This window comes from Chiloscyllium plagiosum, unplaced genomic scaffold, assembly GCF_037043375.1.
Source record: "Chiloscyllium plagiosum isolate Xiang-an unplaced genomic scaffold, Cpla_swu_hap1 HiC_scaffold_21, whole genome shotgun sequence".
Taxonomy (NCBI): domain Eukaryota; kingdom Metazoa; phylum Chordata; class Chondrichthyes; order Orectolobiformes; family Hemiscylliidae; genus Chiloscyllium; species Chiloscyllium plagiosum.
The window spans coordinates 21,897,291-21,910,575 of record NW_028270159.1 but is presented as its reverse complement, the minus strand read 5'-3'; the positions used below and the strand labels follow the sequence as shown (position 1 = coordinate 21,910,575).

At 40.9% G+C, this 13,285-nt stretch overlaps 1 protein-coding gene across 6 annotated transcripts in view; it reads left to right on the top strand.

Moving 5' to 3' along the window:
* The window catches only part of ralgps1 (Ral GEF with PH domain and SH3 binding motif 1), a 762,687-nt gene that overhangs the window by 205,772 nt on the left and 543,630 nt on the right, over window positions 1-13,285 (top strand). For all 6 annotated transcript variants that reach the window (XM_087998399.1, XM_087998397.1, XM_043720239.2 and 3 more), the window contains 2 exons: window positions 2,151-2,240; window positions 5,107-5,199. In XM_087998399.1, coding sequence (XP_087854525.1) covers window positions 2,151-2,240; window positions 5,107-5,199 — 183 coding nt within the window. The remainder of the gene's footprint in view (window positions 1-2,150; window positions 2,241-5,106; window positions 5,200-13,285) is intronic.

Below are 13,285 nucleotides of genomic sequence, written 5' to 3'. Positions count from 1 at the left end.
AGCACACTCAACCTATCCTCGTCCGACCTATTCTCCATTCCAGGCAACATTCTGGTAAATCTTCTCTGCGCCCTCTCAAAGCTTCCACATCTTTCCTAAAGTGAGGCGACCAGAACTACACACAGTACTCCAAATGTGGCCTAACCAAGGTCCTGTACAGCTGCAACATCACTTCACGACTCTTGAATTCAATTCCTCTGCTAATGAACCCTAATACACCATAGGCCTTCTTACAAGCTCTATCCACCTGAGTGGCAACTTTCAAAGATCTATGAACATAGACCCCAAGATCCTTCTGCTCCTCCACCTTACTAAGAACCCTACCGTTAACCCTGTATTCCGCATTCTTATTTGTCCTTCCAAAATGGACAACCTCACACTTGACAGGGTTGAACTCCATCTGCCACTCCTCAACCCTGCTCTGCATCATATCTAAGTCCCTTTGCAGCCGACAACAGCCCTCCTCACTATCCACAACTCCACCAATCTTCATATCATCTGCAAATTTACTGACCCACCCTTCAACTCCCTCTTTCAAGTCATTAATAAAAATTACAAACAGCAGAGGACCCAGAACTGATCCCTGCGGAACTCCACTTATAACTGTGCTCCAGGCTGAATATTTACCATCTACCACCACTCTCTGACTTCGACCGGTTAGCCAGTTTTCTATCCAACTGGCCAAATTTCCCTCTATCCCATGCCTCCTGACTTTCCGCATAAACCTACCATGGGGAACCTTATCAAATGCCTTACTAAAATCCATGCACACTACATCCACTGTTCTCCCCTCATCCATATGCTTGGTCACCTCCTCAAAGAATTCAATAAGACTTGTAAGGCAAGACCTACCCTTCACAAATCCGTGCTGGCTGTCCCTAATCAAGCAGTGTCTTTCCAGATACTCGTAAATCCTATCCCTCAGTACCCTTTCCATTACTTTGCCTACCACCGAAGTAAGACTAACTGGCCTGTAATTCCCGGGGTTATCCCTATTCCCTTTTTTGAACAGGGGCACAACATTCGCCACTCTCCAGTCCCCTGGTACCACCCCCGTTGACAGTGAAGACGAAAAGATCATTGCCAACGGCTCTGCAATTTCCTCTCTTGCTTCCCACATAATCCTAGGATCTATCCCGTCAGGCCCGGGGGACTTGTCTATCCTCAAGTTTTTCAAAATGCCCAACACCTCTTCCTTCCTAACAGGTATCTCCTCTAGCTTACCAGTCCATTTCACACTCTCCTCTTCAACAATACGGTCCCTCTCATTTGTAAATACTGAAGAAAAGCACTCATTCAAGACCTCTCCTATCGCTTCCGACTCAATACACAGTCTCCCACTGATCGGACCTACCCTCGTTCTCGTCATTCTCATGTTTCTCACATATGCATAAAATGCCTTGGGGTTATCCTTGATCCTACCTGCCAAAGATTTTTCATGCCCTCTCTTAGCTCTCCTAATCCCTTTCTTATGCTCCTCAGATCCTGTCTTACAGGATCGTATTTACCCTTCCTCCAATTGTAAAACTTACCCTGTTGCACGCACGTATCTCTTTCCATAACCAAGGTGAAAGTCACAGAATTGTGGTCACTATCACCAAAATATTCACCCACTAACAAGCCCATCACTTGTCCCGGTTCGTTACCAAGTACCAAATCCAATATGGCCTCCCCTCTGGTCGGACAATCTACATACTGAGTTAGAAAAGCTTCCTGGATGCACTGCACAAACACCGCCCTATCCAATCTACTTGATCTAAAGAGCTTCCAATCAATATTTGGGAAGTTGAAATCGCCCATGACTACTACCCTGTGGCTTCTGCACCTTTCCAAAATCTGTTTCCCAATCTGTTTCTCCACATCTCTGCTGCTATTGGGGGGCCTATAGTAAACACCCAACAAGGTGACTGCACCTTTCCTATTTCTGACTTCAGCCCATACTACCTCCAAAGGCAGATCCCCCTCGAACTGCCTTTCTGCAGCCGTTATACCATTTCTAATTAGCGACGCCACCCCCCCTCCTTTTTTACCACCCTCCCTAATCTTACTGAAACATCTGTAACCAGGAACCTCCAACAACCATTCCTGTCCCTCTTCAATCCACAGTTAGATCCAAATTTCATGGTGAAACTTTCTGCACTTCCCCACAGGTCAGTTTCTGGATTGTTCGAGAGATCCTCACTGCTCAGACTTTGAAAATAAGAGCAGAAACACTGAGCCATTTTATAAAGCTAGCTAAGGTAAGAAATTTGTTGCTGATCTGCTTGGGTAATTTAACATGTTTAAAAGTTATTTCTATCCAAAGTAGCTCTTTGTTATATTGTTCATGTATTTTTCACTCGGATATTTTTATGTATCATACTCCAATTGATTTTCAAATATAGTCAATGAGGTGCCAGTAAGATAAAATAATGTGAAATGACATGAAATTGAACATAGAAATAAATAAACTTGACTTCTCAATGAAAACTTCTACCCTTGCCTTTGATTCTGTTTCTTTCTCAGCTGCTAAAACATATAAAGCAATGCAATTAGTGTGTCCTCTTCGACCCCCAAATAAAGCTTCTATCCTACATCCTGTCCATTGTTAATACCACCTGCTTTTACCAAGTCAATATTACCTCATTCCTAACTGTGCTGACAGTCAGAGGGCAGAACTGATTGCAGTGGCAATCAGTAAGGAAAAGGTGCTGGGGTAGCTGAAAGATCTGAACATGGACTGGATGGATTACACCCAGAGTTCTGAAGTAGATAGCTGATGAAATTGTAGGAGTATTGGTAGTGATCTTTTGAGGAATCACTGGAGTCAGTGAGGATTGGAAAATGGGTGATGTAACACCCCTGTTTAAGAAGCAAGGGAGGCAGAAGATATAGGCCACTTAGCCTGAATTCAGTCATTGGTGAGATTTTAGAGTCCATTATTAAGCATGAGATTGTGAAGGATGGTAAAATAGGGTTGAGTCAACAAGGCTTAATCGTCAAATCTGTTAGCAATCTTTGAGGAGGTAATGAGCAAGTTAGCCAAAGAAGAACTAATAGACATGACTGTATGGGTTTCCAGAAGGCCACACAGGAGGTTGCTGAATAAGATAAGAGCCCATGGTGTTAGGGGCAAAGTGCTAGCATGGATTGAGGATTAGCTGACTGGTGGAAGGCAGAGAGTGGGATAAAGGGGTCTTTTTCAGGATGGCAGCCAGTGACTGGTGGAATTCCTTAGGGGTCCGTGTTGGAACCACAACTATTCATGTTACACATTAACAATCTGGCTGAAGGAACTGACGGTATTGTTGCTAAATTTACAGCTGACACAAAGATAGGTGGAGGGACAAGAAGATTTGAGGAGGTAGGAAGGCTGCAGTAGAATTTGGACACACAAGAAGTGGCAGATGGAGTACTATGTAGGAAAGCATGAGGTTATACACTTTGGTAGGAAGAATAGTGGCATAGACTATTTTCTAATTGGGGAGAGCTTCAGAAATCTGTATCACAAAGGGACTTGGGAGTCCTAGTTTAGAATTCTCTTTAGGTTAACGTGTACTTTCAGTTGGCAGTTAGGAAAGCAAATGCAATGGTGGCATTCATTTCAAGAGGGGGGAATAGAAGAGCAGAGATATACTGCTGAGGCTGTATAAAGCTCTGGATCAGACTACATTTGGAGTATTCTGAGCAGTTTTGAGCTCCTTATCTAAGGAGCCCTCATTCTGTTTCCTGTCTTGTAAGCAGTGAATTCCAATGCTTCCCTCTTGGTTACAAATCTGTTACCTCTGCAATTCCTTCAGTTACTTTGTTCCAGCCTGAACTCTTCAGCCCTCGATATTTGGTGTCCTATTTATTTCTCTATTTACTTGCTACTCTGAAAGCCTTTGGCTTCCTTGGTCCTAATCTGCGTGTAATCTAAGAGTAATCTTACCAAGATGTAAATTTTAAATTTAAACTTTTTTATTTTGAACGTTTTAAATTTAAGCTTTTCCAATACTCCTCTACATTGCTGTATCTCTCAATCCTGAAAGGTTCCTGAAAGCTTAGATATCACACTGGCATTATCTCTGCTGTTGCTCCTTAGTCTTTTTCTCCTCTTTGAAGAATCTAAGATTCGCTGCATTAAAAAATTCATATAAATCTATATCGTAGATATTTTTAACAGGTTGCAATTTTCAAGTCGAATTCCTTTAGTTCTAGAAGAATATAAAAAGTTCTGAAACACTTGATTAGAATTTGCCTTGGGGTACAAATTTGGAAGAAACTAGCAGAGCTATATAGACCAGCAGGGTTCAAGGCCTAATCTCCATGGCTTTGTAGGGAGTGTCGATTTCACCTGAGCTGTTATACAGGTACAACACTGGGGTTCATGTGCTTAGGTTAGGGCCAGATTCTAACTCACTCCAGCAACACCTCCACAGGAGGGGAATCTGAAAACCAGATGAATTAAGAGAAACATTTTAGGCACTTCGTTCTAACTGTTGTCCACAAGCAGTGCTGGTCAAATATGCTCAAATCAATCAGTTGCAGTTATAAGAGATAATTTGCTGGCTTCACAAGACTTGTATTTTAAATCTAAATAGAAATGTTCCACTTCTCTGCCTGTTTAAATACCTTACTAAACTTCTACTAAGAAACAGTGCAGAATGTTTTTAAAAACTTAATGGTGGAATACACCAAATCCTCATTTGGGACATGGACTTCCAGGGGACAGGGACATGGACTTCCCTTGGGTAACAGGAACAGTATCCATCATTCGTATGTAACTTTCCCATTTCCCATGCTGTTGTGGCATCGGTTCAGCACAAAACTGTGGGCTGAAGGGCCTGTTCCTGTGCAGTATTGTTCTATGAATGTCTAGATCAGTCTTTGAGGAAAATAAAATGAAGTCTGGGGCCAACTGATGAACACACGGGTAGTAATTTAATGGATAACTAGGAGTGAGTGTATATGCTTTGTGTTTCCCAAGGGCTCAACATTTTTCCAGCAATATCACTTTAAGAGCATTTTGCGTAGAAGCATCGTGTTAAGAGGGTAACCGATTTGAATTGGAGGCATCTGATTTATTGATTTTTGATTTGCTGTGAAGATGTTGAAATATTGGAATTATTTTTCTCTACATTCCAGAAATTGCTCGAATTAAACAACCTTCACTCTCTCATGGCTGTGGTCTCAGGTCTTCAAAGTGCACCAATATTCAGGCTCTCAAAAACCTGGGCAGTAAGTTTAATTGTGCTTTTATGTTACTGTCTGCAATGTGCATGAGTCAATCAGATTGGTTTGAAAACGTCAGAAGTGTGCAAAAATTGGAAAGGTTTTGCTAATATTGTAGGCACTGATTGCTCAACTTGTTGCTCAAAAGCAGACCATACCATATATTCTGTCTATTTTACTGCTATGAATCTAACTTATTAGCAAAGTAATTTGCATCAATAAATTACATAGTGCAATTTCCTAAAGAATGAGAAATGAATACTTAAGTTAGGTGCAGTCAACTTAGCTCTTTAATGATGTGTGCTCTTCAAACTGTTTCATAGCTCAATGTCCATGTATGTGGGAAAGGCTGGACTCTATTGTTCAGGAAGAAATAGCAGGACATTTAGAAACGTTAAATACAATCAAGCTCAATCAAGCCAATATGGTTGTGTGAAAGGGAAATCGTGCTTTATAAATCTGCTGAATTCACTAAGGTTATAACAAGAAGAATTAATGTAAAGGAACTGGTAGATGTTTCCATTTGGGGTTCCAGAAGGCATTTGATAAGGTATCACATAAAAGGTGTTACACAAGGTCGGAGTTCATGAGATCGGGGGTAATGTATTAGCATGGATTGGCATTGGCTGACGCACAGAAGACAGAATTGGGATTGATGGGTCTTTTTCAGGTTGGGAAGATAGTGCCACAAACTTCAGTCCTAGGTCCTGAATTATTTACTGTCTCCATTAATGGTTTGAACGTATTGAAATTTGCTGCTGATACAAACATAGGTGGGAGGACATCTTTGAGGAATGTCTGAGTGGATGTAGATAAGTTGAGTGAATCGGCAAAACCTTGGCAGGAAGAGTTTAATATAGGAGAATGTGAGACCATGCACTTTCTTAGGAAGAATTAAGAGACAGACTATTGGTTAAATGGAGAGCAACTCCAAAAATGTACAGTATAGAAGGATCTGGGTATTTTTGTTCATAAAGCTAAAAGAAAATTAATGTGCAGTTTTGCCTTATCGTGAATAGCTAAACAGGTTAGGCCTTTTTTCATTGAAGTTTGGCAGAATAAGGGGTGATCTTATTGAAACATAAAACATTCTGAGGGGGCTTGACAGGGAGGATGTTGAGAAGGTGTTTCCACTTGTGGGGAAATGTCAAACCAGGGGATATAGTTACAGAATGAGAGGACAATGATTTAAAACTGAGATGCAAAGGATCTCAAAAGGGTGGTGAATGTTTGAAATTCTCTACCCAGAGAATTGTGGAGGCTAAATTGCTGAGAGTATTTGAGGAGGAGAGAGAAAGATTATTGAAATATCAGGGAGCTGTCGCCATGGAGAGTGGGCATGAAGGAGGAGCTTATGGCTGGGGAAGGTCAGCCATGATCTTATGGAATGGTAGGACAGGTTTGAGGGACTGAATGGGTGCTGCTCCTATTTCCTGTGCTCATATGATTCACATGCACACTCTAATGGCATCAGCTGCTTTGTACATGATTCATTAGAAAGCGAAGTCCTGACATCTTGGTGAACCACAACATCTGCACAATATGTAACTAGATTGTATAATACAAAGCTCCGATTTTTAAATAAACGGTCACATTTACGCTCAAAGCGATTTATTATGTAAACTGGAACTATGCGTGTTCAACAATGTATAAATAACCTCTCCTACAATATAAAAATGAGATGGGTTAGAAGAGACGAATTCTGAGGTCCATGGTTGGTCAGAGTCTAGAGGCTGTTTAATGTACTACACACACATTCCTGTCTCCATGAAATGAGTGCTGTAAATCCTGCATAAGCATATTTGGGAATATCAGCTAGAAGTGAAAACCCAGACTCCATTCCTAATCTCTCAAATGAATCTGTTAATAATGCCTTATCGATGACCCGCATGAGCTATAACAATGAAGTGTCCCACTCTGATAGTGTCGATTATGCAATTGAATTGAATTTTGTTGCTGTGTTGGAAAACCTCAATGATTCTGACGTAAGAGTGACAGTGGGCAGGGCGAAGTAGTTATTGATTTATTGATGTGATTGATGAAACTTTGATGTGATTTGTTATTGCCACACGTACCCAAGTACAGTGAAAAGTTTTTTGTTTTGAATACAGTACAGGCAGATCATACCATTCAAATATCACCAGGTGATGGAACAGAGTGAGGGAATACACAGTTATGTCTGCAAAGAAGATACACAAAAAGCAAAATCAACATTAGATTTGTAATTTGAGAGATCCATTCAGAAGTCTAATAACAGACTGCTGAGAACCATGACCAGTTCTTTCCAGAGAACACAGGCTAAACATTGGGATTGCTTATTTTGACAACAACAGTGTAGTAATGGCAAGTTTTTGTAATTCATTGCAATGGCTAGAGCACAAATTGAAAAGGTTTCCATATGTGCTGTTATTTAGTAACTTTTCAAGTCAGTATTCATTTGAGTATTAGCTAAGGTGCAAAGATCAAATAATTTCTTTCCTTACTACTTTTATTTTCATATTTAAAATGTAATATAAGTATTTTGAAGCATGTATTTGGCTCCAAATACTGAATCACAAACTGCTGCTGGAATATGTAGCAGAAAGAGTGCCTGAGCAGGAACTCTGTCCAAAATTAAGATAGAAACCATTTGTAAATCTGCCTCTGCAAGATTGCCCTTTTACTGGTAAACTATAACTTAACTTGTGATAAGTTTACATCCCATTGCATACGCGTTGTCATAGAGTCATTGAGATGTCCAGCACAGAAGTAGACCCTTCGGTCCAACTCGTCCATGCCGACCCGATATCCTAAATTAATCTAGTCCCATTTGCTGGCATTTGACCCATACTGTCCCTGTTCATGGACACATCCACATACATTTTAAATGTTGTAGTTGTACCGACCTTCACCACTTCCTCTGGCAGCTCATTCCATACACGCACCACCCTCTACATGAAAAAGTTGGCCCTTAGCCCCCTTTTATATCTTACCCTTTTCAGCTGAATTCTATGCCCTCTAGTTTTGGACTGCCCTACCCTGGGGAAAAAGACCTTGATTATTCACCCTATCCATGCCCCTCATGATTTTATAAAGGTCTATAAGGTCATCCCTCAGCCTCAAATGCTCCAGGGAAAACAACCCCAGTCTATTCAGCCACTCCCTATAGCTCAAACCATCCAATCCTGGCAATGTCATTGTAACGTCGTTACTGCACCCTTTCAAGGCTAACAACATCTTTCCTATAGCAGGGAGGCCAGAATTGAACAAATATTCCACTCTTTGCTTTGTTGGATTTTAGTTTGGACAGAAAAACAAACATGAATTCAAAGTATCCTTGAAATCTAATATGCTACAGAAAGAGTTTAACTTGATCACTTTTTAAGTGATGAATTAACTTGTTATCCACAGTTGTTTGTGATGGAATCTGGGTTGAGTCAGAAGGAACGGTGTCAATGTCATTTTGCAATGAAGTTGTTTTAAAGCACATTAAAACATATGTAGATTTGTTACCATCTTCAAACATCCAGCTCTGTGCTGAAACTACTGGTGGATAGTTACTGACCAACAGGTCGCAGCTTCCTTGGATGAAAGCAAAATATGGCAGATGCTGAAAATTTGCAGGAAGCACAGAAGATACTGGATAAACTCAGCGGGTCAGGCAGTATCTGTGGAGAGAGTCATATTGGACTGGAAACTAAGTCTGTTTCTCTCTCTCTGTGCATTCTCTGTGTTTCTTGCAGATTGTTTTGGGTGTGGTCTCCATTACTGGTGCTCTTTGATCAGGACCATCCACTTTGGCTCTTTGCTGCTTTCAGACATTTAGCCTCGTTTCCAATTGGAGCATCATTTTTTTCTACTCACTTACCCCCAACCCACTTTTGTGAAAAGTGGTTGTAGGGCGTTTGAAAGTGGCATCACATGGTCGACATATTTATAAATAAGGGGTTTGTTCCACAGCGCCATCCAAACTCAGAACCTGTAAGGCCTAGTAGGACAAGGACAGATGAATGGGAACACCAGCATCCTGATTTGGAATTGTATCACCATTCCTTTGTTGTCACTGGGCTAATATTCTGGAACTCGAGAGTGTGGTGCCGGAAAAGCACAGCAGGTCAGGCAGCATCCGCAGAGCAGGAAAATCAACATTTTGGGCATTAGCCCTTCATCAGGAAGGGCTGATGAAGGGCTTATGCCTGAAACATTGAGTCTCCTGCTCCTTGGATGCTGCCTGACCTGCTATGCTTTTCCAGCAACACACTCTCGACTCTGATCTCCGGCATCTGCAGTCCTCACTTTCTTCTAATATTCTTGGAACTGCCTTCCTAACAGCGGTGTTCATGTACCTACTCCTCGAGGATTGGAAAATGATCCAAGAAGGTAGAACAGAATAGCTTTTATCGTCACGTATGTTCAAATGAGTGCAGTGAAAAATTTGTAATGTTGCTGCTTTGGCACCATCTTAGGTACAGAGTACCTAGGTACAGATACTTTTTTAAAAAGTATTGCTCAGGAATGTAAAGTTTTAAAATGTACATGAATTACTCCAAGTCCAGAATATGAAAGAAGTATCTTTTAAAATATACTCAAGTTATAGTCCTTTTCACGGAGTTGGTGCCTGCAAGGCTTCAGAACCCGTGGCCTCACTGTCTTCTCACGTTGGTCTCTGGCCCACAATTTGCCTCCAGGGCTCGTCTCCCAGGCCGGCCTGGACTCTGACTCCCTCCACGCACTGGCCTCTGTCCTGGACTCTCCTCTCACGCTGGCAAAGTCTCCAACCCGTCTCCCACTCTGGGCTGGACTCTGACTCGCATCTGTTCTCTGTTCCCACTGGGTCAGCTAAGAAGTTAAAGATTGGGGTAGGGGAAGAAAAACTACAGGAAAGAAAAGAAAAAAGGAAAAGGAAATGTTTTTGTTAGTTCTCGAATAAGCAAGAATGTTGTCAAATACATTCAGGAAAAGAAGAAATAATGTAATTAGATCAGACTCTCTTATCTTCTGTTGCTTTTTTACTCAATCTACATATGTCCTTGAAATATCATTTTCTTTCCCCTCTGGTACAACACTTTCTGAAAGCCACTGTAATACATTTGAAAGAGACTTGCCATAAAAATTAAATGTTTCTCTTTTGTATTCAAGCCTTCTCTCACCATGTTTGCCATGTTTCAAATACACATGCACCCACTGAAATACATTAGCAATAATTATCATAGGATCCCTACTGTGCAGTTAGAGGCCATTTGGCCCATCTAGTCTGCACTGACCAAGAGATAGAAACCCTCCGACCTAATGATTTATAATACAGATTGACTTTGGAAATCAAATATTTCTCAGAGTTTGCATTTGTTCAGTAGTGCAAGTGTTTAGTTCAGTCGATTGCCATGCTGTCAACAACTCTACCAGCATAACAGCTTTAGAATTGTAAGGTTCTGGCCTTTTCAGCTAGAAAGTATTCCAATGGAAATAATTTTCTGAGATCATTCTGTTTCAGTTCAAACTTGGCTGTTATGTTTACACGTGAAGAATATCTCTTTGCATGAGACTTTGGAGATTTCAGACATTTGTCAAACCAAATCCCAAAACTAATCAGAGGAGGAGTTGATTAGCCAAAAAAAGGTTGGCACTGGTATTGCAAGCAACTTGCAACCCCATTATGCCTCCTGTCTGAAAGGTCTTTTGGGAGATTCGGATGAGAAATGGTTCCCCATTGTCTCTTGGTTTAGTCTGGCCCTTGTATCTGTAATTGGTGATATATTTGCAGTGTAGTAATTCTCATTAATGGATTACATCCTGGGATTGTGACAAAGCATTTCAATGTCTCATCTGCACACTACAACGAGCCAATCCTGACAGCTGCTGGAAGCTTCTATTTCTCTCAGGACGTGAATGGAGTACTTTTCTCTGAACAACAGGACTTGCACTCTATTGACTGTAAAAGCAAATTGGGGTATCCTGACATTATGAAATGTGCCGTAGAAATGCAAACCTTTGTTTATTTTCTAGCTGGGCTTTTAGCAGCCCAAAAAATTGTAATTCATTGAATTTAGTTATAGTTTTGTACATTGTTTGAACGTGGGGTACAATTGCAACATTGAAAAGACATTGAGGCAGGTACATGAATAGGAAAGGTTTAAAGGGATAATGGGCTAAATGCAGGCAAATGGGACTAGTTCTGTTGAGAGTACTTGGTCAGCACATGCAAGTTGGACTGAAGGGTCTGTTTCTGTGCTGTATGACTCTATGGCACATCTCTTGATTGTTGGTCTAAACCAACAGAAAAATCAGATTGTTGGTGGAGTGGACTTGTAGCAAATTAATAACAATTGTATTTGTGCTTTGCTTCTGCAGTATTAAGCCTATGCAGGAACATCCAGTTGTTTCCTTACAAAAAGCCTTATTTAGATAGACATTTGCTAACTGGAGACACTTAGCAAAGTAGCCTTTTTGGAAACGTCCACTACAATTAGTAATTTTTTTCTTTACTCGTTCAGGGGATGTGGGCTGGCTGGGCCAACATTTATTGCTAATGAATAAATGTTCTATTTGCATTTGTATATTGAAAAAAACTTTAAATCTTTGTAACAGCATTGGACCTATTAAAACTGAGGCAGCAATGCAGTGGGCAAAACCAATTCTCTCTTTACGAGTTGATCTGGTGATGATCCTGGCTGAGGTGCACTCATGCTTTCAGCGAAGTTTCTCATTTGGTCAGAGTTTAATTACTATGATTTACTATTTGAGGCCAGTTTTATTTTTGACATGTTGAAATGAATGATATGTAACTCCCTGTTAACTGTGGATCTCGATTAGTTTTTCATGGACTTCATGGCTATCGGGTTCTGCTCTGCTATCCAACCATGATCAGCTGCTCACCTTCATTTTCATCTGTTTGCACCCTTCTCCTCGACACACTAGTATAACAAAAAGCTATTGTTTTGTGTCTTGAAAACCACCAAAAGAGACCCAGGGCAACGCTGATGCCTTTTTGTTGAGCATTCTAAATTCCTACTGTCTTTTGTGTGAAATACAGCTTCTTAATTTCCCTCCTAATTCTAATTTGAAGATTCTATCCCCTTGAATCTTGATTTCCCAAATGGAAGAAATATTTTGTTTGTATTTTAGTCTGTAGTTTACTCCGCTAAAGCTCCATTTGATCATCAGATACATCCTCAATCTTGAATGGTCAAGAAAATACCAGGTAAATAATTTTAATTGCTACAGGAAAATACATCTAAATTAGTCCTTACAGAGCAGATTCTCCCTCTTCCTTGTAGTTTGTGTTTGGACTTGAGTTCTCTTAACAGGGAGGGTGTTGGTCCTACCCCTTAATGGAGACTTTGTTGGGTCAATTCATGTGACAGTGCAGCTAACTTTCTTTCCATTTTAGCGTAACATCATGGGGTGCGTGCGTGAGATTCACTTGCCATAAATGCTGTCCTTCACTGGATGTGCTCCTTTCATGAATCTCTCGGCGAATCTGTCCATTTTGAATTGAACTGAATTAGCTTTGTTGTTGCATGTCCTCACATGAGTGCAGTGCAAAGATTACAAGGTGCCACTTATGGCACCAGTGCCAAGGGCACCAGCAATCAGGGTGTTGGTTTGAAATATGTATACTTCAATGCCAGGAGCATGCGGAATGAGGTGGGTGAACTTGCAGCATTGGTTGGTACTTGCGATTTCAGTGTTATGGCTGGAGGAGGGACAGGAATAGTTGTCGCAGATTCCTGGATTTAGATGTTTCAGTAAGAACAGAGAAGATGGTAAAAGGGAGGTGGCATTGATAATCAAGGGTAGTATTACAGCAGCTGAGATAATATTTGAGAACTCATCCACTGAGATAGTTTGGGCTGAGGTTAGAAACAGGAAAGGAGAGGTCACCCTGTTGCGAGTTTTCTATAAGCCTCCAAATTCCTGGGATGTAGAGGAAAGGATAGCAAAAGTGATTCTCGATAGGAGCGAGAGTAACAGGATAGTTGTTATGGGGGACTTTAACTTCCCCAACATTGAATGGGAATACTATAGTTCAAGTAGTTTAGATGGATCAGTTTTTGTTCAATGTGTGCAGGAGGGTTTTCTGACACAGTATGTAGACAGGCCAACAAGGCGAGAT